General features: G+C 61.7%; 2 protein-coding genes across 3 annotated transcripts; one reads left to right on the plus strand and one right to left on the minus strand.

Moving 5' to 3' along the window:
• The first annotated feature begins 229 nt into the window (after positions 1-229).
• GOLGA7B (golgin A7 family member B) lies at positions 230-2,072 on the plus strand. The gene is made up of 5 exons (XM_057379132.1): positions 230-258; positions 923-1,100; positions 1,462-1,614; positions 1,762-1,863; positions 1,968-2,072. Exons 1-5 carry the CDS (start codon positions 230-232, stop codon positions 2,070-2,072), a joined length of 567 nt encoding a protein of 188 aa, XP_057235115.1.
• Positions 2,073-3,641: 1,569 nt separating this feature from the next.
• On the minus strand, positions 3,642-17,174 carry CRTAC1 (cartilage acidic protein 1). Of its 2 annotated transcripts, XM_057380677.1 has the most exons (16): positions 17,074-17,174; positions 13,165-13,361; positions 11,773-11,969; positions 10,711-10,841; positions 9,940-10,096; positions 9,210-9,344; positions 8,779-8,924; positions 8,457-8,593; positions 7,737-7,819; positions 7,133-7,233; positions 6,880-7,048; positions 6,246-6,391; positions 6,072-6,114; positions 5,485-5,628; positions 4,166-4,291; positions 3,642-3,868 (listed from the first exon to the last, which is right to left on the minus strand). In XM_057380677.1, the coding sequence occupies exons 1-16, from the start codon at positions 17,116-17,118 to the stop codon at positions 3,741-3,743; spliced, it is 2,085 nt and encodes a 694-aa protein (XP_057236660.1). In that variant the 5' UTR covers positions 17,119-17,174; the 3' UTR covers positions 3,642-3,740. The 2 variants fall into 2 exon arrangements, with proteins under 2 accessions (XP_057236660.1, XP_057236669.1); XM_057380686.1 differs by lacking the exons at positions 3,642-3,868; positions 4,166-4,291 and adding an exon at positions 4,303-5,249.
• Positions 17,175-26,314: the final 9,140 nt, after the last annotated feature.

Genomic DNA, 26,314 nt, shown 5'->3' on the forward strand with positions numbered 1-26,314 from the left:
CCGGGGCGCGGCGGGGACCGGGTGCACCTGGGGTGCGCTGGGGCGGGAGGACAGCGTGGGGCTGGGGTCCGTGTGGAGGGGAGTGCGGGGCTGGGGGCTGCGAGGGCTCCGTGTGCACAGAAAGGCCGGCAGGGTGCCTGAAGGGGTGGGGGATGCAAGGTGGTTGCAGGGTGCCCTTGGTGAAGGGTCTGGTTGGGCTGCGGGACTGAGGGGTCCTGTTCTGGATGCCATGGGACGGACGCGGGACAGCATCAGACGGTCTGTGGGGCACAGAGCGGGGAGTAGCCCCATGTCACACGGGGAAAGAGCAGGGAGGGGCCTGATGCCCGCCCTTGGCACAACCCGGCCCCTCCATCCCGTTCTTCAGCCACCAAAGCTGCCTCACAACCCGGAGCTCGGGGGCTGGCACGGGCTTTCACAGCCCGTGGGGATCAGGGCTTAGCACCTGCGCCCGGGGCTGCCGGTCCTTTTCATGCAGATGCCCCACTGCAGCCCGCTCACCCGCTGTGCCGCTGTTACAGCCCCGCTGCCCAGTCCCTGCTCCTGCTCGGCTCACTCCCATCCTCTCCCCGTGAGCTTTTGGTTTGGCTGTGTGCTGGGGCGCTGTTGGGGACCGGGGGCTGTCCCCTTCCCGGGCCATGGGTCTCTTCTGACGCATGCTCATGCCTGCAGGAACCGCCGGGGGTGAGACCAGCCCGGGGTGGGGAGCCCATGCACTCACCCTCACTCCGAGCACGGGGCTGTCACAGCGTCCTCCCCTCCACCATCCTCCCCTCACCCCTGGGCTCGCACCTCCAGCGCCGAGCTGTGCTCATGGCATGGCACAGCCTGTGCTAGGAGCTCCCTGCCCCAGGGTGTGTGAGCCTGCAGCCTTGACACGGGGGGAACAGCACTGCTCCCCAGGCCCTCAGCTCTCCAGCAGGGATGCCCAGCACCCCTGGCTGCATCCCACCCATCTCACCCTCTGYCCCCAGGTGCACAGCCTGCAGGAACTGCGGCGCAGCGCTTCCCTGGCCACCAAGGTCTTCGTGCAGCGGGATTACAGTGATGGGACCACATGCCAGTTCCAGACAAAGTTTCCCCCTGAGCTGGAGAGCCGGGTAGGGAGTCTGACAGGTTGCCAGGGTGGGGGTGCCCTCTGGCAGTGCCCTATGAGGGCTCAGAGGGGAGAGGGGTGTGAAGGTGTGGGGGKTCATGGGGTGTTGTATGGCTCCGGGCCAGCCAGTGCTGCTGGGCACATGAAATCACAGCTGCCCTGGCTGGTGTTCAGGGACTTTGGCGCTCCTGGGGCCCGGGAGGCTCTGGGGAAGGCTGTGGGCTCAGCAGGTCTTGGTATGCGTGGGAGGTGGGCAGGGGCCAGCAAGCTGAGACATCAGCTGGGAAGGGAGGAGAGGGTTAAGTGCTCTCCAAGGACCCCAGTCAGTCTGGCCAGACTCCTCTTCACCATGGTTTCTGTCCTAGATTGAGCGGCAACTTTTTGAGGAAACTGTGAAAACCCTGAACGGCTTCTACGCCGAGGCRGAGAAGATTGGGGGCAGCTCGTACCTCGAGGGGTGCCTGGCCTGTGCCACTGCCTATTTCATCTTTCTCTGCATGGAGACACATTATGAGAAGGTGCTGAGGTGCAGGGAGGGCTCAGGGGTGGGCACAGCTGGCAGTGGGCACAGGGATGGCTCAGGGATGACACGGGGAATGTGGGACTGGAGGACAGAGCAGACAGCAATGCTGGCAGACCCTGAGTGTCCCTCCCTGTGCTGACAGGTCCTGAAGAAGATTTCCAAGTACATCCAGGACCAGAACGAGAAGATCTATGCACCACGGGGGCTGCTGCTCACTGACCCCCTGGAACGTGGCATGAGAGTCGTATCCTTTGGGCAGCGGGGTGCCTGGGGGGTGGCAAAGGGTGCAGGCACGCCGGGGAACAATTGGGCTGGCACATGTCACCGACGATCCTTAGCAGGGCCCAGATCGAGATCTCCATCTACGAGGACCGGTGCAGCAGCGGCAGCTCCAGCAGCGGCAGCTCCAGCAGCAGCAGCGGCGGGGGCGGCGGTGGGGCGGGGGGCCGGTGACTGGCAGGGAGTCCCTGCAGGGACTCGTACTGCCGGGACAGCGGCCGCTCCGATCTGCGCAGGCTGCACTACCAGAGCACCCGCTTCTGAGCCCAGCGAGAGCAGGAGGGGGAGGCCGGGGCTACCCGGTGGGGCTGCCCACCCCCATCTGCTCTGTGCCCCCGCAGTGGGTCTGCCCCTGCTCGGACCCACTGTGGGCAGGGACTCGTGCTAGGGCATCCCAGGTGCTTCCCACTGAGCCAAACGGTTGCCAAGGGGCTCCTACAGCCCTCCATGTGCTTGGTGCTGCTGCCCCCGCCCCAGTGAGAGGAACTTGCCCTGCTACGGGCAGTCCCAGCTGGCAGTGTCCCTGCTGCCAGGCACTGGGGACCAGTGGGACTGGCAAAGCCCCAGGCAGTGCTAATCAGGGGACACACTTAGCCCCACGCCCACAGACACTGACAGCTCTTGCTGCACCTCCTCCTTGGGGACCCTGCTCTTGGTGCTGTGGGCTCTGCTGCTGCTTGTCCACTGTTCAGGAGGCCTGGCAGAGCACTGGTGACGCTTCTTCTGCATGACGGGCCATGCACTCACCCCAGCTCTGCCCCACACGCTGCCCCATTGCTGCTCCCTTGGCCCCCTCCCCCATCTGGCACTGCATCCTCACCCACAGCACCCTTCAGCTCTGCCATGATACTGAGCACTTGCTTCTGCTCCCTGCATGACCTGCTGCCCTCCCCTGCTCATCCAGGAATCTCTAGCCCAGTGTCCAGGGCAGGGAGGGGGCAGTGCCAGGCGTGATGCTGCCCCTGTGCCATGTGCCCTGGGCTCATTCATGGCCCAGCACAGCTGAGGCTGAGCTGTGGCATGGTTGAGGCAGGCTCCCTGCCCTGTCCTGGCACAGCTTGTGTGTACCTGGCTGCCAGCAGCCACCTGCCCACTGTGCCCCATGACCTGCCCCAATGCAGGGAGGGTGCCCGGTGGAGCAGCTCCACAAGGACCCTTCCTCTCACACTGCTGACCCCACTCCTGCCCACGTGTCCTGCATGCATTTGCCACCAGCCCCCCAATTCTCAGCCTGGCCTGTAAGAGGGAACCTCGAGGGACACCTGGGCCTGGCTGCAAGGTGTGGAGGTTCACAGTCCAGGGTCAGATGGGGGAAATAGGAGGGTCCCTGTGACATCCAGCACCCCGAGGAGAAGAATTCCCGTCTGGGTGCAGGGCTGAACTGAGCTGGCATTTCTCTCCTGGGGACCTGGAGGGAGGACTCTGCCCTGTGGGACTCCCTTTGGCTCGGTCATGACGTGTGTGTGTGGGGTGGCCCTGGCCTCAATGCTCCTGCTGGAGCACCCCCTGCATGGAGACCTTCCTCAATAAACCCCACGCTTYTTCCCCCACTGCCTGCCCTGCATCTTCTTGTGTTGGACAGGGGAATGGGATAACTGTGGGGGCACAGAACCAGGCTGGGGATCCCTTTTACACTGGGCTGCACAGAGCACCAGGAGGGTGGGCATGGGGGRAGGGAGGGGATGGACTGGAAGGGGCAGGCTAGGCRGGTAGGAACAGACCTGTGCAGCAGYCATGTGTCCCTGGGACAGGGACACACAAGGAATATGGTGCAGGAAAGGATTTATTCAGCTGGCACAGGGCTGGGGGGTAGCAGGGTACATCTGGCTGTGCCAGAGCAGGCTAATTGGGCTGGCAGCGTCCACCAGCAGCCAGGGAGAAGCCGTGGTGACAGTGRCAGTGGAAGGAGCCGTGGCTGTTGTGGCAGATATGGTCACAGGGGCGAGGCTGTGCCTGGCACTCATCGATGTCTGGGAAAGAAGGGGAAAAGGTCAGAGCTGTGCCAAGGCTACAGGGTTTGTCTGGCATGGGCAGGGCAAGGGATGGAGGGGGGCAGCTCCAGGGCTGGGTGAAGCTGGGACATGAAGGCAGGTGATGCTGCCACTGCTTGGTCCTAAGACTCTTGGGTGACAGATGTCTCCTTACTCCACCAWCTCCTGCACAGTCCCAGTCTGTCCATCCTACCCCCAGCACCAGGGCTGTGAGCACAAYTGGCCCCCCTGAGCATCCCTGCCAGGGCAGCCTGGCTGGGCACTGCAGGTACTCACCCAGGCACCGGCTGGCAGCCGGATCAAGGGGACGGAAGCCTGGGTGGCAGCGGCAGGTGTGGGCCCCAGGGGTGTTGATGCAGAGCTGGCTGCAGTTGTGTAAGCCCTGAGCACACTCGTCGATGTCTGGTGGTGGGGAAGAGAGCAGTGTGGGGTTACAGCATGCAGGGGGGAAAAGCAGCACAGCCCTGCTGTTGGGGTGCAGATAGGGCTGCTTGCTGCCCCCCAGCCCCCGCAGAGCTGCACATTTGGCTGTGGCCCCAGTGCAGAGTTGTCCAGGGCCACCATCACCCTCCAGCCAGCTCCCGGCCCCAGCAGGAGAAGAGCTGGGACATGCTGGGGGTGCTCCCCATCTTGGAATCCCTCCATGTGCAGCCTCAAGGCAGGGTGCGCAGAAGCACAAGCATAGCCCTGCCCTGCAGAGCTCAGCAGACCAGGGTAATAGATGGGATATAGTTTATTGGGGATTCTCTGGGAGAGGGGCTGGAAGACTGTTGGGACTAAGCAGGGTCCGACTCCAAACAGTAGGGTCAATACATTAAAAAACAGACCAGGAGGGTCCTGCCCCTGCAGGGCTGTGGAGACCCTCCTCTGCCAGGGCTGGGGAGGCGGTCCCCATCACCGAGGAGGGGGCAGGCAAAGCACACACGTCGCAGGCCAAACCAGCAGGCACATGGTACGGTATYGAGGCGACGGAGCAAGYGACCACCGGGGAGRTGCCAGCAKGGCAGGAACAGCGCTGGGGCAGGGGGATGCTGGGGAAGGGGCGCTGCCGGGCTGCCCCAGGGCTGCTTTCCCAGACACGGTGCACAGGACAGCCAGGTCTGTGCCTGTCCCSCTGCAGGTCGCCGTGGTAGGTCCCAGCCAGCACTTCCAGGGTGGCTCGACATGGACAGAGAGAGAAAAAGAGAGACAGGCAGAGGCCAGCCCATCCTTCCACCAAGGCTGCTCTGGCACGTTACGGGCAGGGGTTAAAGTGCATAGAGGCAAAGGCTGAGTCCRAGGACTAGAGGGAGGAGGGCACTGTGGGAGAGCCCAGGCCAGCTCCCAGCAGAGGGATATCCCCCAAAAAAGGCCACTTGAGCTGCACAGAAAAGGAGAAAAGGAGCAAGAGAGAAAAACAGAAAGAGGAGAGTCAATGGCAGCTCAATGTGAGGCACACTACACACAGACACAGACCAGGGTGGAGGTGGCTGGGCTGCCTCCCTATGGGTTGCAGGATGCGGCCTGGACTTTGTCAGGTGTGCTTTGGTGTCAGGGTGGTGTTTTGGGGCTGATGACAGCTGGCATGGGGTCAGGGTGTCCCAGCTATCACTCACCCACACAAGCTGTGCCATCCTCGTTTGGCTCAAAGCCCCGGCTGCAGCGCTTGTTGGTGCGACAGCGGTACCCGCCATAGGTGTTGATGCAGACAGGCTTGTCCCGGGGACAGATGAAGGGGAACTCAGTGCACTCATTTGTGTCTGCAGGAGAGTCCCCAGTGTGAGATGGCTGGGCACAGGGCTTGGGGCCGCCAGCAGCTCTGGTTCCCCCAATACACACTGGATGGCCGCCCCAGTGGTAGCCATGCATAGGCTGTGCCTCTGCCCAGGAGGCTCTCAGCATGGCCACAGCCACCCTGCTGCATCCCTGCTACCCCTCCATCACTCATGGCTCCAGCACAATGCCTGCCACACGCCAGCCACCTCTCCTGCCCCTGCACAGTGCTCTCACTGCCCCCTGTGACACCATGGTGTCCCTCTGGAGCTGTTCTGCTGTCCCATTCCCAGGCCACATGCCAGGCAGGCAGCTGTAYCTGGCACTGAGCCATGTGGCAGGCAGCCACCGCCCAGTGTCAGAGTGTCCCCCACGGGACTGCTACAGCATCCTGGGTMCAGGCACACCTGTGCCCCCAGCAGCCACTCACCTACACAGCGTCCATTCTCGTGCTGGGAGAATCCCTGCCCGCACTGCACAGGGGGAGAAGCAGAGACCACCGGGGTGAGGAGGAATCAGCCCTGGGCAGCCAYTGAGCCAGCAGAGCCCAGCCCCTCGTTCCTGCCCCAAAGTTTTGTGCCTTACACTCACACCTAGCCCTCACCTCCAGCGGGGCAGGCATGAGTGGCTCCTCCACATCCAGAGGGTAGGGGATCTCCAGGACAGAGTTGGTCTCACTGCTCGCCACAGCTCGTGACACCACGCGGCCGTCCGGCCAAGTCACCTCCAGGCTGCTGGCTTCGTCATGCCCTGCAGGCGGGCAGCCCATCAAAGGGAGGGTCTCCGGGGTGGGCAGGGGCTGAAAGGAGGCCAGCGGGGTGGTAGGGATGGGAGGAGCAAAGCCTCCCCTTGCTCCCTAAGCCCAGGTGCTCRTGCTGACAGCCCACACTCAAGGATGTGTTCTGAGGGGTGTGCATGGGACAATGGGGTGACGTGCCAGTGGGCAGGGACACCCTGAAGGCTTGGCTGCTGGACATGCTGCGCCAAGAGAGGGTTAAAGGGCAGGGAAAGCCCTAGACCCTGGGCAAAGCAGCAGGCAGGGGATGGGGAAAGGGCAGCTGCCTTTGCAGCACAGCTGCAGTGGCTGGGCACCCTGCCCACAGGCTCACACAGAGCCCACCACACCCAGGGGGACAGCATGGATGACTACTGACACCAGGGTAACAGACATGGCCCCTGTCCAGGGGAATGCCARGGGAGGCTGGGGGTGGAGGCAGCCCCTTGATGCCCTGGCTCACCCAGTCCGAAATGCGCCACGGGCTCCATCTCACAGAGATAGCCGGAACCACCGTCGATGATGCGCAGGTGGGCCCCGCTGCGCCGCGTGAACAGCACCACTTTGGCTCCCCGCGCAAAGGCCCCGAAGCGCGTACGGGGGATGACACGCAGCCACTTGTTGCTGGTGCCCTGCGAGGGAGGAGAGAGCAGAGAGATTGAGTTGGGAGGGACAGAAGGGATGGGTACAACACAAGGACTCTCTGCTGGACTCACCTGGGTGCCCTTGAAGATGGAGATCGGCTGTGCCATGGACTCACCATGGGATAGGATGAGGTCCAGCATCCCATCGCCATCAAAATCTGTCACTGCACCTCCTGCAAGGACAGGATCGTGTTGTGCCTGGGGCCTGGCCCATGTCTCCCAGCACTAGACCTTGCTGCTGCTGTGACCTTCCACAGGCAATAGCAGCACCCCTGACCATGCAGGGACAAAAGGGAAGATGGGGTGACTCCAACGCAGGAGTAAGGGTTTCTGTGTGSTTGGCATCCTGTAATCAGGCACACTGGCACCCTGGGCAATGGAGGGGACAGGCAGTGCCTGGAGGGTTGTGGGTCACAGAGGGCTGCCTGGCCTCCTCCCTAATGCAGAGGCTGGCTTTGAAGGGGGATGCCCTCCAAGAGCGCATCCTTGGGGCGCTGGAGATGGCACTGTTGGCTGTGTATGGGTGGAGGGAGAAAGCATGGGCCTGTTGCTGGGCGATGGGAGCTCCAGCCCTGCTGGTGGGGAGCAGGCAGATAATTCAGCCAGGAGTGCAGCATCCTCAGCCCAAGCAGGGCTGTGGCAGATGGACTCAGCTGCCAGAGCAGGATGGACCCACCTGTGCCCCGTCCCTCGGGCTCCAGTGCATCCCCWGGATTCAGCTCTTCCACGATGGGGTCCGAGTGTTCTCTGCGGACGAGCCTGCCAACAACACACAGGGTATTAATGCCGGCTCCTGCAGTCCTCAGAGCCTTCCTGGGCATGTCTGTCCCCTCCTGCAGAATCATGGTAGGGGTGACAGCCCTGGTGACTATAGGGCGTGGATGTGACTGTCCCCTGCCCGTTGGCACATCCCCACTCCATGTAGGGGCAACAGGGGTTTCATGAGAGCTTCTGAGTCTGAACTGCAGAGTAGCAACATTATCTGTTGCACCTCTGCAACCTGGAGATGTCTCCAAAGGGCTCCTTGCCACACCCCTGCCCTCTAGCCACCCACGGYGGCAAGCATTCGGTAGACAGCTGGCTCCCACGGCCCTGCACAGCAGGCAAGGAGGTGCTACACAGAAGCAATGAAGAATTGACCCCCACAATTAACAGGAGCCATGAACAAGCTTCCACACGGCTGCTAATCAGCGGTGCTGGGGACCCCAGGGGCTGCTGCAGGCACGATCGCTGTGACCGGTAATGATGGCAGGAAGGGCTCAGTCACGATGCCTTTTATTAGCTGAGCCCAAGCCGCGGCACTGCTGGAGAGGAGCCCCGTGAGCCTGGCTGTGCGGTGAGGGCTGCTCGACTCCCGGRGCAGGGTGCAGGCTCCCCGGCCCCGCCGGGCTCCTACCGGAACAGGCGGTTGGCGGAGGAGCCCCGGTAAGCGATGTTGTTGAAGAAAACCTCCAGCTCCTGATCATTGTCGAAGTCGGCCGCGATGACGGTGCGGACGGGGGACGGCATGGAGAACTTGGGGGTGGCGATGTCCTGCGTGAGGGATGGCCATAGCCTGGCAGTAGGCACAGGAAGCAGGACACCGGGTCCTGCTTTGATGCCTCGGGTCCCCTCCACACTGGCAAGTGGGGCTCAAAGACAATTCAGAGTGAAGCCAGCCCCCCTGGCCGAGGTGGCTCAGTGGCAAAGCCACCAGCGCGGCGGGTCCCAGCGCTCACCCGGAATCGGGCACGCCCAGGAGCTCCACTCTGCAGGTAGAGGCGGTGCGGCCCGTTCCAGTTGCCGTACACGATGTCCACTCGGCCGTCGCGGTTGAAGTCGGCCAGCGCCACACCGCGTCCATGTTGGTAGGGGTCATCCAGCCCTGGGGAACCGCAGGGGGACAGGGGGACAGGGAAACCCCTCCCTGCCTCCTTGTCCCGAGCACAATTCCTAGGATRTGCCCCATCGTCCCCAGACAGGTCCTCCACGCGCAGGGCTGCATCCCTGCGCTGACGGATGCCCCGATGCATCTCAGCCACTGCCCAGTGGTCAGTGGGGCTCCGGGTCCCCAGGGCTGTCCCTCCACTCTGCACTCATCCAGTGCAGGCAGGGACAGACAGAGCCAGCCCTGCCCTGAGGTCCCCARMGTCTGGGTTCCTCTACTCACCCACRGCAGCCGCCACGTCCCTGTACGTCCCGTCCCCCCAGTTGTGGAAGAGGAAATTGGGGCTGTTCTCATTGCCGCAGAATATGTCAGARGCGCTGTCGCTCAGGATGGGGCCCACGGCCACCCCACGGCCCCCTGGGGACAGCAGCCCCGGGTGAGGGCACAGCTGCCCCACGGGAGTTTGTGCTCCCCGTGTCCCCTCGCTGTTGCCGACCCGGTGTTCCCGAGCACCACCCCCCCACCCTTCCCACCTCTGGTGTCCCCTCCGTGCCCACCTCCAATCCCTCTCATCAGGAGCTAATTGGACCTGGCAGCCGCTTCTGTCACTCCCAGCCCTAATCACTGCCATCGCCATGGTGACAACACTCCTAATTAGCGACAATTTACCGCTGGGGCATGCAGCAGTCCCCGCGGCGGTGGGGCAGCATGGGGCGCAGTTGGGTTCATTCCCCCCGCAAGCCTCCGTTCCCCGCTGCCCGCTCGGTGGATGCTGCGAGCTCTGCAGGGATCAGCCCCGGTGACGGTGGGCACAGGGGTCCCGCCAGGACAGGCGTGCATCCCATGGTCCCGGTTCCCTTCCTCGGGCCGTGGGGCTGCCGCTAGATGGGGCAGTCAGGCAGCCCAACGCGTGGCACGGAGCTCCGGCCGCACCGCCTGCCGCTGCGGGGTCTCACTCTCGCAATGCCCTGCAGCGCCCCGTCCCCTCCGCAGGGTCAAAGCAGCCGCGTACCTGTGTACTTGYTGACGCCAGCCTGGGCGGCCACATCCACCAGCACCACGACACCACGGGCAGGGTCACTGGCAGCCACATCCATCTCGATCAGGGCATGGGGGCCCACGTTGCCGCTGGCATAGTTGGCTATGTAGATGGAGTATCTGCCGGAGCCCTGCAGCCGGCAGTACTGCCTCAGCACCCACCCAAAACTCATCTCCACGGGGACAACAGGATGCCTGCCGTGAACGATCTTACTGCTGTGTAGGAGCAGGCACTGCTACTGTGTGCCGAGCAGGAGCTCTGCAAAGCCCACGGCAAAAAGCATCCCAGGAGTGAGGATGTGCCCCATTGCCTCCAGGAGCTCTCTGGTCAGTGCTGGCAAGGGGCACGTTGCCCTCCCCCGCTCCCAGCACCCCCGGTGTGCAGGTCCTCCCAATCTCCACCGCCCCCTTTGTCCCATGCAGCAGCTGCACCCTGATTTAGCGATAATCATTTGGAAACAAACCGCTGGAGGAGGAGGACGAAGAAAGAGCAGGTGACAGGAACATAAATCACCTCGACAGGCACGTTTATCAGCTGGTGGCAACCGTGTGGACAGGCATGCACAGCTCTACAGCTGGGGGGGTTGCCAGCCCTGACAGTCAACAGGCAGCTGGGGGGCACCCCTGGCCCAAGTGAGGGGTGGATGGGACTGGCAAGGGGAGCAGTCCCCCAAAATCCACCGGAGGGGCACTGGGGTGAGAAGGGGGCWGAGATGCCCCTGGCCACAGAGCCCTGCCTGCTCACCGTCCGGTCCACGCAGGCAACGGAACGCCCGGCAAAGCGACTGGCCACGTCCCGGTTCACCTCATCACTCAGGATGTCCTCCCAGCGCCCATTGCGGAGCTTGAAGAGCTTGTCCGTGTAGGTGGCCATGCCTGGGGGAGGGGGCACAGCTCAGTGGGCTCCAGCACCCTGTCTTCTCCCGAGGAGGGTGCTTTGCAGCAAGGGAGGCTGAGGTACCCTTTTTCCAGAGCACCCCAAATATCTGCTGTCCCTGCAGCCCCTTACAGTGCCATAGGGCTGGGCTGCTGCAAGAGCCCCATGACCCTAAGGGCCACTGGGAGACACACAGAAGAATCAACTCATTAAGCTAAAATATGTCCCAATGGGGCACAGCCCTGTAGATCATCCCCAGAAAGGTAAAAAAAAATAAAATATTAAAAAAAGAAATCGATTCAGTGGCAGGCACAGTCAGYGAGCTACAGTGCTCGTGACAGCGCCAATGGCACAGCCTGATTTAGGGACAGGTGTGCCGGCAGCCACCGCCAGCCCGGGTAATTAGGAGCACTGTGAAGAAGGATCTGCTCCCTGGAGGTCAGGGACACAGGGCAGAGCTGGGCTGGAGCACCAAGCCAGGAGCTCTGGGGATTCCCAGTGCCAGACTGGAGCACCTCAGTCTTGCTCCCATGACAGCCATGACAGGAGCGGGCACAGCACTAAAGGGACAGGATTAGACCTGACTTGGTGCAGCAGGCACAGGAGAGCCGTGGGATGGAAGGGCACAACTGCTGCAGGGCACAGCTGGGATTTGCGGTGCAGGGTCCCTGTGGCAGGACAGCCCTGGGGGCAGAAGGGCAGAATCTTCTGTCCCACTTGGGGTGCCGCGAAAAGGGCGATGGGCAGCTGGAAGTGCTGACTCGGTGGCTGGCTGGGCTCGGTGTCCCACCCGTGCTGCCATCAATCAATGGAGCCACTCAACTGAGAAATTAACTCCAGCCCGCACACATCCCTCACACACCGAAGGTCGCGGGCGGCCACGGCAGGGGCTCCCCCCGTGCCTGGGGCTCGGCTGCCGGCAGGGCTCACCGGAGAAGGCGTTGTTGGTGTTGAGGAAGTAGATCTCCTCGCGGCCATCGCCGTCGATGTCACAGGCCGTCACGCCGATGGCGTTGCCCTGCCGGTCCCGCAGTGCATAGTACGGGGAGCCCCGCTCATCCTCCGCCACGTTCACCAGCCGCCCCCGTGCCTTGTCATACTTGAGCACCAGGTTGGGGCCGTTGTACCTGCGGGGGGGAGCAGGGGTGATGGCTTCCCAAGGCCTGGGGACAGGATGAAAGCCCCTGTCTCATCCCTGGGGGGACACTGGGTATGATACTGGATTTTCCCCRTGATGGGCACTGCAAAGACCTGCATGGCCCACGGAGGCCAAGGACCCTGTCAGGCATCCCATGTCTGTCAACACCAGGGCAGCAGGGAGGGCCMGGCAGAGAGCAGCACAGGATGGGGTGCAGGTCCCTGCTTGCAGAGCTTTCCCAGGGCAAGGAAAGGGGCACGCAAGGCAAATCCTCTCAGCACGGTGCGTCCCACTGGCGCCTCGCCTGCTCCTGCCCAACGCACCAGTAAACAAGTTATACAACGAGCACCAGGACTGCTTACAAAACCCCAGCTGGCTCCTTGACTCAGCACAGCTGGGAGTGGTGGCCCAAACCCCTCCAAAGTTCCCAGTGCTGCCCATGTTTTCCTGTCTCGATTATGCTCAGAGCAGCAGCAGGGCCAGACTCTGCCTGCTYGCCACCGCAGTGCCTCCATCCAGCKGGATGGGATCYGTGAGGGTAGAGAACACTCTCCAGGTGGGCACACCTGTGTGTGCAAGCCTCTTTCGGGAGTGAGGATGGTGGAAGGTACACAGACACCCTGCAGTGGCAGCTCACAGCAGTGCCAGCACACACACAGAGCCCACACCATGGTCCCTGCTGCTCCTGACCAGAGTTGGTCCTGCTGGCAGCAGCTGCTCTGTGTCCAGCCCCGCTCGGGCACTGGCAGCACAGCACACAGCTCCCTGCTTCCCCGGCTCCTGCCAGCCCTTCCCAGCCATCACTCCAATAAAGGACTATAAAAAACCTCCAGCCAATTAACTGAATCTCCAGAGAGCGCTGAAGTCCTGTCAGCAGAGCTGAGACGGCTTGGGGACACGCTGGCTGTGCACTGCAGGGTGGACCCTGGCTGCTGGGCAGCTGCCACTGCCCCACGGAGTGGGGACCGATGGGGCACTCACATGGCCCTACAAAGGCACTCAGCTGCCATCAATACCCTGTGTGGGCATATACACACACACACACACACACACTAGTGGGTGCATGCAGACCCCCACCCACCCACCTTTGTGCACAATCCCCCTGCCAGCCACAAGACCACAAAGGAGGGAGGAATTCCTGTCCAGACCAGGGTTGTCACTGAGGCGCTAGGTGCACCACTCACCCTGCCACCACAATCTCGAAGTCACCATCGGCATCCAGGTCGGTGACGGCCACGCCGTAGTTGAGCTGTGTGGGATTGCTGTCGTAGTCAGGCGGGAGCAGGCGGTGGGTGACGGCTGTGAACATGGGCTCGCTGCGCTGGGAGCCCTCGCTGAGCCAGGCCAGGGACAGCAGGCACAGCGCCAGCATCCTGGGCACCTGGGAGAGACCTAGAGCCCATCAGCTCCAGGAGAAGACCCTGCTCCACGATGCACAAGCAGCCCCACCATCCTTGCATGGGAGAGGGTCTCTTTTCACCCCTTTCCACAGCACCCCAGCCTCCAGCACACCTCCTGTCCCTTGACCTTTGGCACTGTCACTCCGGCATCTCCTTTCAGGTACTGCCCTAGGTGCTGCTCACCCTTGGGACAAGAGCATACTCCAGTGAGCTGGGGCAGAGCAGCAGCCCGAGCTCATGAGCCCATCCCATTAGAGGAGCTGGGGAGGCAGCAGGAAGGCTGTGGGCTGCTGCAAAGCTGGGCTCAGGCCCAGATCGCTCTGCCCTAAGGGACCGCTGGCATCCACGGTCCTGGTAAGTCAAAATGTCGATCCCTGCTTCCTTAGCAGGGATCAGAAGAAGGCATTCGCTGGCCTGAGGAACTTGTCTTCTGTCCCACTGGTCTTCTAGAGCTGGGGAAGTCCACAGGGAGAACACAGGAATACTTCACCAAGTTACTCCCATGTGTTTCAGTTTCCCCACCCTGCTGGCACTGTTTCTCCCAGGGTTTCTGCAGGGTGAGCTCCTTCCAGCCTGGCAGGGAAGCCTTCTGCACTGGGATGCAGCCACAAGAAGATGCTGGGAGGAACAGGAGACTGGGAGGAGAGGCTCATTTAACCTGGACTGCGGAGGACAGCGTCTGCCAGCACTGCTGGCAAGGCTGCAGAGATTTTGGAGTTGGCTCTGACCTGGCTATAGCACAGGTGAGGAGCAAGATGGCACCCAGGAGGGCTACCCCTTGTCCAGGCCAAGCAGTCCCCTCCAGAGGGGAAGAGCCCAGAAATGAGCTGGGTGTCCCCAGGCTATGGGCATGAACCCCCATGCCAGCACTCCACCTGGGAGAAAAAACAGCCTGGCCCACACTTGCACGGGTGGTTGGGGCACCTGGCCACCAAGGGGACAGTGCTTTATGTGACTGTGCCATCMCCCTGGACAGGAGTGCCCTCCCCAGCCAGGAACAGACCCCCACTACAGAGTGAATGACCCTCCTGCCAGCTGACCCCCATGCTGCTGGGCTCTGACAGCAAGCCAAGGAGGCTGTGGCCACACATGCCCAGGCTGCGTGGTACCACACGTGCCCAGCTGGGAGTGGGGAAGGTACCCAAGATGTAGATCCTGGCAGACCCACCGGATTGTGGAGAACAGCCTGCTGCTGCCTCCCCTGGGGATGGGAATGGTCCCAAAGCTCTTTGAGGGCACAGGATTCCCCTGCCACAGCTAAACAGCTTCCAGGCCCACCTGGCTGGGCAGGAAGGGGCCATTCTCAAGCTGCAGAGGAAATCTTAACCCCACTGACTAGAACACCCAGAGCCCTGTATTCTATCACCMCAGCCCTGCTCTCTTTTCCTCTCCAGCCTCATCTATACCCCAGGCACAGCTGCAAGGGTGGATGTGTGTGTGTCCCCAGCTCTACCCTGTCCTGTTCCTATTCTCTTCCTGTGCCCATTACCCTTCCATACTGCCTGTAGCAACTCGTGAGGGCAGGAGCCCCAATTTTTCCCTGGTGCAGGGGTCCCATTCAAGACACAAGTGATGGAGCAGGGTTCATTGGGTTGTTCAGGGATGGGACAATCCTTGGGTGCCCTTCTGCAGTGTCAGACAGTGAAGGAGGGGAGCTTTTGCCACAGCCCCACACTRGGCAATCATGCACGGGGGAGAGCCACCGACCTTGTGGAGATAYGGCTCTGGGCTGCCACATGAGCCCYKGCAGRGTGCTGCTGCACTCCTAGCCACAGCCAGGTGATGGGTGGCTGTCCCCAGACCACTGGCAGGGCGCTCTGTCTTTCCCCRCTTCAGCTCCCACTCCCCAGAACTTGGACTATTACCCAGCTACCCCACCCTGCCTCATCCAGCTGCAGCTGAAATCCCTCCAAGTTGGATGGAGCTTTTCCAGGAAGAAACAATGTTCCTGATTGGAGACAAAAGAYGTTTCCAAGTGGATCCAGTGCTTGGTGCCATAGGGAAGGGATGTCCAGCCCAGAGCCAGGCCATTTTGGGAAGGGGAATGGAAGGAGACTCGGGCTCTGCATGTCAGATGCAGAAAGGCCTCATCATTCCCAGCATGCTGTTGATAGCACCATGGTCCCAGCATGAAACTTCCCCTGAAGTTTGCAGGGGAAGGTTTACAGACTGAGGTGTGCTTGTGTGCAGGGCAGACCTCAGTCTGTCTTGTTCCAGCAGAGTCACATTCTGACTTGTGTTGTGGCACCTGGTGGCAAGGTCACCCCAGGGTGCTTCCTCAGTATGGCTGAGCTTAGTGACACGAATCCAAGGTKCCAAGTGGGGGCAGAGGCACCGGGGGGATGCCACAGGAACCCACACAGGGTATGGTCCTGCAGCCGGGCAGCACAGGGGCAGGGATGCAGCACATAGGGCTCATCTGAGCTCACGCAGTGCCATCACTGACAGCGCCCAGTRGTGTGGGACTGCAAAGGGAGCCATGGGGCTGGCAGGCAATTGTGCCCCAGACCTGTCACCACAAGCGGGGAGATGCTGTCCCCAAAGCTCCTCATTGCACACACACGAACATCCCCAGCCCCTGCTTTACATCATGGGGAAGGTGGGTGTTATCTCCCTGAGCAGCCACCCCATCCCACGTGTCACGGTGACATTGCTGCCMTCCACACCACGCACCCCAGTGATGTCATGCGCCACCACTGCAGCAACATCCCATGCTGGGCCGCAGTCACCTCCTGCACCTCTAYGACATTTCTTGACATCATGCAGCAAGGGCCTCACTGCACCCCGATCGCACCCCAAAGCAGTGACAACATGGTGACATCACAGAACCTCATGCCACTGTGCCCCAGTAACATTACATTCTCATTCCTGCCATTCCCAGACTGTCACAGTTGCACCTGCCAGGGCCGAGCATGGGCAGGAGATGTCCCACAAACCCAGCAGACCCCTCTTCCACAGCAGCTGGGCCGCCCAGAGTACCAGCAGTGCCCCCTCCACAGCACCTCAGTCCCAAGCAGCTCAGACCCTGCAGTGCCTCTGCTCCAGCCAAAGCCCATGAGCCTGGGTCCTGCTGCGATGTCTGCACGCTGCTGCGAGCCTGTCCCTCCTATGCAGGACTCCTCAGTGCCGGACCTGGCAGGCTGGGGCTCAGCCAGCAGCAGCTAATGCAGTGTGGAGATGAGCAGTCACCTTATCCTCTGAGCTCGCCCCAAAGGGACAGCGGGTCCTTGCGGGACTCAGGCCCACCAGTACACAGACAGCCCCTTCCCACGCAGGCAGCCACACGGTGGGATCCCTCTGCCCGCTGCCCCCCGCTCCTCCACGGGCTCAGCTACGGCCAAGCACAAGTACCGCTACGAAGAGGGGCTGTCCCTCGCTGCYCAGCGCCCCGCTGCCCCTGCCAGCGCTCCCCAGTCCCAGCACACACCCCCCATCACTGTCCACCCTCTCGAGCACGGTCCTCCCCAGCCCAGCATCCTTMCATCCCCATCCCATCCTTCTTCCCGCTCCCTCCCGACTCACTGTCCCGCATCCCTCCTAAGCCGCGGGGACAAGCTACGTGCCCGCGGTCCCGCTCCTCCCTCCACCAACTTCTCCCCGGGCCGGTGACCGTGCCGGAGTTGAGAGCCGCCCCTCCCCGCCCCGAAGTCCCCGGGAAACTTCACGGAGCAGCAAAACCACAGCGCTACTCACGGGCCAGGGGGGCCGCCCGGCGCCCCCACGGCGGCGGGAGCGCATCCCGCACGGCCGCCTCGCCGCCCGCCGCTCCTCCCGCCTCCGGCTGCGCCGCTCCCGGCTCCCGACGGGGCCGCTCCGGCCGCGCGGCGCCTTTATCAACGGGCAGCGGCGGCGGCGGCGGGCGGGGGGCGCCGCTGCCAATGGGGAGCGCGGGGTGGGGCCGCTCGCCGCCAGGTCCGGCCCCGCGGTGCTGCGGGGGGGTACCGGGGAGCATCTCCCCGGGCAGCGGGCCCGCCGCGGTGCGGGGCTCCGGGAGGAGCGGGGTGTAGCGTCCCGGGACGCCGGGAGAGCTGCCTGGCTGCGGTGGGGAGTGTGTCCCGGCTCGCTGCGGTCACTCTGGGGATGCTCGGTGAGGAGCAGTCGGGGCATGGCTGGGCACGGCTCCCCAACTCCTGCAAAGGCAGCTGGAGTGATGGAGCGAGCAGAGCCAAGGACCCGACCCGGCCTGGGGGCCGCGGGGGGTGGGCACAGGAGAAGGAAAGGGAACGGGAGCTTGGCACCCCACTGGTGCAACAGTGTTTCCTTGGAAGGGCAAGGGAGAACAGTTTTAAACTAAAAGGGGAGATCTAGATTAGTTGTTAGAAGGAAATTATTCACTGTGACAATGGTGAGACAATGGAATAGGTTGCTCAGAGAAGTTTTGGGTGCCCTGTCCCTAGAAGTGTTCAAGGCCAGGCTGGATGGAGCCCTGGGTGACCTGATCTAGTTGGCAGCATCCCTGCCCATGGCAGGGGGACTGGAACTAGATGATCTTTAAAGTCCCTTCCAACCCAAACCGTTCTATGAATCTAACACTCAGCCACACCCTGAGGGGTCAGCACCCTCCGGTGCCATCACCCTGCAGGTCACCACCTCTGGCTGCAGGGACTCCAGGAGGGGTGTGTCCTGGCAGCCAATCTGAGCTGCAAGAAAGGCCCCATCTTAGGTTTTGTTAGGCACTGACCTGCCCAAAATTTTGTAGCCAGCGGACACCTGAGGCAGGATTGTATTTAAGGAAGCCTGCTTTCCCCAACACATTCTTCTCCTGAGGGGCTGAGCACAGAACTCTCTCCGTGTCTCTGGAAGCAAAAGTGGCCGTGGCAGGGAACGGGACAACAGTGAGAGGGTACAAAGCTACCAGATCACCCCAGTGTAGCACATTGACAGGTGCCCCAGCACAGAGTCTGGGGCCGTGGCCACTGTGAGAGACAGCAGGAGAGACAGGCTGGGAGACAGCAGGGACTACTGGAACKCGTGCCATTCGGGCTGCTTCAAGTGGCTAATCACCTCGTCTAAAGCCCTTATTTCTCATCGAACATGTCTGGCTACAGCTTCTGCCTGTTGCTCCTGGTTCTTCTCTTCCTGCTGGATTCAAGAGCTCTCCAGTTACAGTGATTATTTCCAACAAAGGTGCTTCCATATGGCCATCAAATACCCCTTTATTTCATTTCTGATGACTCCCTCTTGCAGGGTGCCTGGCTGAACACCGGGCTTGCTGCATGGCTGACTGCTGCAGGGCCCTCACAGCCAAAATGTCGGTATCCAGGCACAGGGAACCTGCTATGGGGCACTGCCATGGGGCAGGAACCACGCCTGCTCTCTGCATTTGCCATGGTGAGCCATGATGCCAAGCAAACCCACCAGACTGGGATGCCAGCGTGACCGTCACACGCGTGCAATGCTGCGCTTGTGTGACCCCGTGCAGCCCCGAGCTGCAGGTGTGCTCTGCCTGCCAGTGTCCACAGCCCCAGCTCCTGGCTGCAGCCATGCAYGAGTGCGTGTGCGCTCAGGGTGAGCACCCCTGCTGCCGAGCTGTTTGCTCATCCCAGCTTTGGTAACCACCTGGATAATTATTCTCACAAACTGCAAGCTGGCTCTCAACGCCCTCACTGCAACTGGCAGGTACAGAGCACACACACGCCGGCAGGAAGCCAACTCGAGCATGCCAAGGCTGTGAATGGCACCGGGCACAGCGGCTCCCCGGGGCTCTAAATCCAGCGTGCCAGCACAGCGGGGCTCGGCTCCAGGCGTGAGTGCACACACACACAGGCAGGGCTGCCGGTGTACCGGCACAGCTGCACGTGTGCCCGCACAGCCCTGCGTGTGCATCCGTGTTTGCCACATGGGCACAGCTGGGCACGCGTGGCTCCGCAGGTGTGTGCCGTGTCCGCAGGGATGYGCTCACCCCGTGGCACCCCATGTGTGCTGCGTGCCAGCAGGACACACGTGCCGAGGGGGCCTTGAGCCCCCAGCCGCTGCCACCGGCACCCAGCGGGGTGATTTTCCACTCTGGGACTGCAAGGTGTTCCAATACCTGCTGTCGGAGCTCCTCAGCGCCCTTCCCATGGGTGCTGCCACCTTAGGCTGGGGTATTTCTCTGGGGGAGAAGAGCAGCCAGCAGGCACCTTGGCACAATAACTGCCGTGGCYGTAAGATGCAGCCTTGCACCAGTCCCGAGCTGGCCCAGATGTGTCCATCCCACCCCTCTGGTTGCATCCGAGTGGGGGACATAGAGGGGCAAACACCTGGGGGTGGGACACGGGTCTCCGCAAGGAGCTGCARAGGGGAGCACAGAGCATCAGAGAAATGAGTTGGGATGCATGAGGACATTGGCAGGGACGTTTGCAGAGCACTGAGGGAGGGCGCAGGCGTTGGGGCACGGGGAGCCTGGCAGCGCGGTGCACGGTGAGCGGGGGATGTGCAGGGAATGGTGGCGCGGTGATGGGGACAATGCACAGGAAATTAGAGCGAGCGGCAGCCAGACACGCTGAGGGGGGAAGGGAGATGCTGCACTCCACTGAGGGCTGCGTGAAGGCGGGGGGAGGCTCTTCTGCTGAGCTGTGGCCGGCATGAGCACTGGCCACCTCTTTGCACATCTGGGCCCTCCCTTTCCCATCCCCAGGAGTAAGATGTCCCAGTTTCCCCTGGCCCTTGCTCCTGGGACCCCATCCATGCCGACACAGCTCCCAGGGAATTGGGACCCTCTTAAAGCTAGCAGCCCTGACACTCGGTGACCCTCTGCCTGCTGGCTCATCTGCCACTCCAGGCTCTCCCTGGGGAGAAGGCAGCGGGGTGCTGGGGAGCAGCAGTCTGCCCCTTGCTTACGTTGCAATGGGCAGAGGGGTGGCCCAGGGCTGCTAACTGGTACTGCCAGGGTAAGCCTGTGTGGTGGCAGTGCCAGATCCCCATGGCTCTTGCAGGGACAGTACTGGTCTGGGAGCAGGACACGAATCCACYCAGGATCAGCTGGATTCACAGAGCACCCCTCCAGTAAATTCCAGATGGTGCAACACAGACAGGGTGCAGGTGAGCACAGGAGTGCTGACTCAGGGCACTGACCTCCAGGATACTTCACTGGAGCCGTCATTCCTCCTTCTAGAACATGATGAGKGCTGGACACCTGCACACAGCCTGGCGGGTGCACAGCACACACACACACAGTGCCTGCACGCTCAAATGCACCTACATGCACACACAACAGCCTGTGTGCACCCACCCCATCTGCTTGCGTGAGCACTCCGTGTGCCACCCAAATGTGCGTGCAGCCCATGCGCACACACACACCTGCACTCACACGTGCGTGCAGCAATGTGCATGCACCCCATCATGCACTCCTGCTGCCTTTTTACACAAGGAGAGGGCACATGCTGTCACCACAGCACACTGCGGGATCCCTCAGCTGCCAAGCCGACCCCGGCTCTTGCCTGGCACTGCTTTTTTCTCTGGAGGGGCTGTGCTGGGACATCCCTGCTCCGAGGGTCTAATTTCCACCGTAAATGTATTCATGGATAATTTATCCCCAGTTGTTCCTGTGCTAATGTTGTCTTTTAGCTGAAATAGCTCTCCTCCTCCCTGGCGTTTACCCTGCTGATGTATTTATAGTGAGCGTTCCGTTTCCCCACAGCCTGYGCTGCACTGGCCATGAGTCGCTGTCCTCCCTTCGCGGGTCTCCTGAGCTCTGCCTCCCTTGGCCCTGCCAAACCTCTGGTCCTCTTCCAGGCTGGTTCCAGCACAGGCAGGTCCCCAGGGGCCCATGCAGGGATGCAAGCAAGTGCCCAGTCCTGCCAGAAATGCCTTCCTGGTCCCTCCTAGGATTGCTTTTGCCTCTCCCATGTCTGCATGCCCACTGTRCGGTGGCTCACAGCGATGGACTCCCATGCTCAGATGGCTGCTTGCTTGATCCCTCTTCTCCCTGCTGTCCCCTCCCTGTCATTGTCCCGCAGTGTCTGATCTTCTGTCTTKCCCACAGACCTCCTCTGCTCCCGTRTCCCCTGGACACCTCTCAGCGTGGGATYTCCTTGTGCCATGGCTGGCAATGACGGGGTGACTGTCACTCATCCCMGCGGCTCCCTGTGAGCTTCTGCCTCCCAGAACCCTTTCCCAGCCCCCTCCTCCTGCCAGCAGGAGTCCCTGTCAGATGCTTGCTGGGCATGGGAAACCCTGCGAAGGTATTGCCATCACAGAGGTCAGGCTAATCCCCATGTTTGTTTAGTCTTCCAGTCCTCTTACTCAGAGATTTCCTGTACCCCTGGCAGCAGCAGGGTGTGAATGCTGAACCCCAGTTACGACTCACCTGGGGTGCCCCAGGAGTGCCCAGCCCCTACCCCGGGACCCCCAACCCTGCAGCTCTCTCACAACCCAGCCCCTGTCGTTGCACAGTCTCCCCGGACCCCACACAGTGCCCAGCCTCTCCTGTCACCGTGCACAGTGCCCCCAGGTCCTTGCTTGGACTCTTCCTGTCGCCGGGACATCATTAGAAATGTTAATTATTTATTATCACTAAAAGCCCTTTTTGCTGCATTGCTGTTCTCTGCCTATCTCTCTGCCCYGTGCTGCCTGTAACCGGATCCGCCTGTGCTTGCCTCCTGCCTCGAAGTCCCTGTCCCYGCATCCCTGCTACCTGCTGGGACACAGGGTGGGGGAGTGAGAGCCTTCCACCATCCCCCTGCAGGACGTGGCCCTATGGGACGAGCTGGACTTGTCCCCCTGGGCTCCCAGAGCCACATCTGCTATGGAGATGCACCAGGACCAGTGCCCAGCCKGGGGACTGCCCTGTCCCATGCCAGGAGAGGGGACAGGAGGACAGAGGAAGGACCTGGTTGGTGCTGCAGTGGAGCCAGGGACCACCAGCTCTTCTCAATGAGGGACAATGKTGTCCCTCTGCAGTAGCACTGGGRTGGGGCTCCCTGGCCAAGGGGTCTSAGCAGGGTGCAGGCATCAGGCTGTGCTGTAGCTCTCCCAGGCCGCATCCCTGGGTGGGAAAGAGCAAAGAGGCTGCAGGGGAACCTGGGGTGCTGCTGGCAGCCAGCTAGGGCCGGCAGGACACACTTGGGCAGCTGGCTGCTTCAGAGAAGCTGTGCAGCAGCAAGGAAGCAGGGGAATGCCCAGCCTGCCCAGCTCAGCCTCCTCTGCCAGGGCTCCTGAAAGATTTATCAGCTCCAAGTGGATCCCATTGATGAATCAATTAAAGTTTATCAAAAGCAGTGGAGTTCCTTCCCATGGGGTAGGGCTGGCACTGGATGCAGCAGCACTGCCACAGCCAGCGCTGGGTGAGAYTGGGAGCTGCTTCAGGTTGCAACATCCTCGAACACTGTCTGCTGGGCAGAAATCACACCCTGGCAGCATCTGTGCCTACTGCAGCCAGCCACGGCACCCCGGTACTTTCTAGGGACTGTGGCAGAACGGGTCATGATGGAGTGGGTTGTGACAGTGCCGATGGGGGCCAGCTCGAGTCSATATAAAACCTGGATCCCTCATGAGAGATCTATCCTTCGTGTTGCCTCCATCTCCAAAAGGAGCCGGGCTATCCCGGTTGTCAGCTCCCCAGCCCCGGTGCTGCCAGCCCCTGCTGCTCCACAGTCCTGCTGAGAGTGCTGGAAAGCCAGGCGACAGCGGGCAGGAGGCGACAGCGATAGCTCAGGGAGAGACGCTGGGGGATGGCTCCCACGGGAGCGCAGGGAGGAGCACCCAGGCCGCTCCTGGAGCGGTATTGATTCCTGCAGCACATTCCTGCTGCCTCTGTGCCTATTCATTGTCGATGTGCAGGAGAACAAGGAGCAGGAGAAACCGGCTCCCCCCTCCGGAGSCAGCCCACACTCCTCGGGGCCGCACCGCTTCCCTGCCCGCCAGCCGCCGGCAGCACCAGTGTCTGCCCGCACCGCCGCCCGCTTCCCTGCATTACACAGCAGCGTCACGAGCCGCCGAGTCCCCAGGTGTTTGGTGCAATAATGCAAAGCAGATCTAATCCACCCCAGCCCCAAGCTCTCTGCAGTCCTCTCCCCACAGGATGAACGTGTTCCCTGGCCAGCCATGGGAGACTGTGGGTGCTCTGGATGCCCCTGGCACAATGGAGCTGACAGGCAATTCCCCTGTTGTTCCTGCACACCCCGTGCAGTTCCCCAGAGGTTTTCTCTGCCAAAAGCACTCTGTAAGCATTTGCTCCGCAGCAATAAATCATAGGGATGCTCGCACAAGCTCGGGCCGGCCCTGTGCTCCCTGGGACCAGGGTGCAGCAAGGTGCTTGAGGCAATGCTCTGCTCCAGAATGTGGTTCGTTCATTTCCCGGCTGCCCACAGCTCGGTGGGATTCCAGGTGGAACTCTSTGGATTTTCTGGGGCCTTTAGAACCAGAGCAGAGCAAACAGGGACCCCTTTGCACCCATGTGTGGTCCCAGAGGGTCCCCAGGGCCGGCTGGGGTCTGACACGGGTGCAACAATTTCGACTGTGGACAAGGTGGCTCCCTGTCCCGGGACCGTGCCTGGTTGTCCATGGTCCTCCTGCTCAAACCCTGGCAAGGAGCCAGGCAGGAACAGCCAAAACCCCTGTCCCCTTTGACACCCCCATCTGTATGCTGAGCCAGCAAGCTCTCAGCCACCTGAGAGTCCTGAGAGTCGCAGGGTTTGACAGGCTCTCTGGTGCCTGGGAAGWGGCTCCAGGACTCGCAGAGAAAAGGATGATCAGGGAGAGCTGAGGTCACCCCATGCTGTCCTTCCTTGCCATCCCAAGGGCCAGGGCTGAGGCCAGAGCAGGATGTCATGCAAACAGGAGCTGGAAGCACAGCTCACTTGAGATCAGTCCCTGGTCTGGGGCTGCCGGCAGCTCCTTTCTCTCCTGTGCTGCTCCTTTCAGCCCRTGCCTCCCCATGGCCCCAGCAGATGCAGCTTCAGATGAACAGACAAGGAGAACCAGGCAGCAACTCCCGGCTTGCTCTGCTGTCCCCTGGGAGGCACAGACATGGCAGCTTTAGATCAAGGCTCTTCAGAAGCAAGAATAATCCCAGCTATCAGCAGAGAGCGGCTGGCGGGCTCACGGCATCCGCTCCCGCTGGTATATGACATGGGCAGTGGGATTTTGGATTGAGGTGCTGGGACTGCTGATGCAGACCCATGGGATACTGCAGCTCCCACCAGCACTGGGCTGAGAGCCTGGGGCATGGCTGGCTGGGGGCAGACCAGGCATCAACAGCTGACCCCCTGTCCCAAAACTGGGAGAAGTGGGAGTCCAGTGTCACCCTGCTCTGCGCAGWGCAGCAGTCAGCCCTTAGGGTGTGGGATCTCCATGTCTGGGGAGACTCTCAGAACACCTCAGATCATTCTAGCCCAGGAGAAGCTGAGCCATGGTCAAGCCAAACCCTACAGTACCATTCTGGGGGAGCTCACCTCAGGRACTGGTTCAGGTGGGATGCCCTGACCCATCTACCCTTTCCTTGAGAGCAYAGGGGTGTTAGGAGGGCAAGGGGTCCCTGTCCCCATGGGTGGCAGTCTGGAGGTACCACTGTGCCCTTTGAGTGAAGCAGGAGCACAGACACAATGGCTAAGGCTGGAGAGGACATGAGATTATGTTTCTAGTGGACAAAAAGACAGGGGTCCTTCTGCAGCCCACACCTTGCAGTGCTTGGACTGTGTTCCTGCTGCCATGGAAACTGCTATGGAGCATCATTTTGTTGCACTGGCCAGGGTGACCAGGCCACAGTGGTCCCCAGCCTTGTTCGGGCTCTGTCCATGCACACCTGGACTGACAGAGTGGGAGAGGCTGGATGCTGCCTGCCAGTCACCATCCKTGGGTCACCTTGGGGCTGTGATAGGATGGGGGCATCCCTGGGTGGGGCACCAAGGGAACAGAAAGGATAGAGAAACTGGGGAAGTGCTGGCAGGAGGTGTCTGGTGCCATTCCCAGACAAACCCAGCTCCCACGCGGCCAGGGGCTCCACGCTGCTTGGCCTCCCACAAACATAAATCATTTTCTAATTTATAACATGAATAATTGATTTTGCCTCCATAGCTAGCGATAAATCTCCTGTGCGCACATGCATAAGAAAATAATAATAATGAAAGCGATCAGGATCTGCTGCCATCGATTACCTGTGAGAGGGAACATGGTCCCCTGTGTGCCACATGAGGCTGGGATAGGGGCTGCTCCCCAGGGGATGCCGGGCAGCCCTGCCTGGTGTGCTTTCCTTGTCCTGCACAGGGGCACCTGTCTGAGATGGTATGACCGTACMTATCCTTGTCTGAGCCCCTGGGGCTGTACTGGGACCCACACTGGGCAGAACTGGGCAGTCAGGAAGGTCCGAGTACTTCAGGATATCCCAGACCCCAGGCATCAGCGGTCCCAGCCTTGTAACTGCAGCTAGGGAGGGATAAGATGCTTGGCACAGCCCGATTCACGGATGCAGATGCCTCAGTGGCACCTTGCCAGGGTGGCCCGTGACCTGTCCCTGTGCCTCGGCAGCTCCGCAGTCTCGGGAGAGCAGCAGAAGCCGCTCTGGCTGCCGGTGCCCCGGTCCCTGCACGGAGAGGCAGCGTGCACCCCACGGGACATTCCTGCTCCCTGGGTGCACCCCACGGGACATTCCTGCTCCCTGGGTCGCCTCTTCTCTGGGATCCACATCATGAGACCGACTGGGACACAGCTCGTTGGAAACGGCATCGGAGAGCTTCGGCTCACAGGGCAGCACAGACCCCCTGCCCATCAGCCAAACTAACCAGGGCGGCCGCGCCAGCTTGCCCGAAGCCTTCAGGTGGTCACAGGGAACCCCACCGCTCCCGCCCGGCGTGTGACATTGAACGGAAACGGGAGACCCACGGCAGCCTCGGACGGGGCCACCCGTGGGACGGAGCGGGGRTCGCTCCCCCTCTGCCCACCGCCGTCCCAGCCACGGAGCGCCCKTGCTGCGGCTGCCGGGCGGTGTGGGAGAAGGACGGGTCACCGTGGCACC

The sequence above is a fragment of the Malurus melanocephalus genome, unplaced genomic scaffold (assembly GCF_030028575.1).
Source record: "Malurus melanocephalus ecotype Western Australia unplaced genomic scaffold, MMel_1.1 scaffold_12, whole genome shotgun sequence".
Classification (NCBI taxonomy): Eukaryota; Metazoa; Chordata; class Aves; order Passeriformes; family Maluridae; genus Malurus; species Malurus melanocephalus.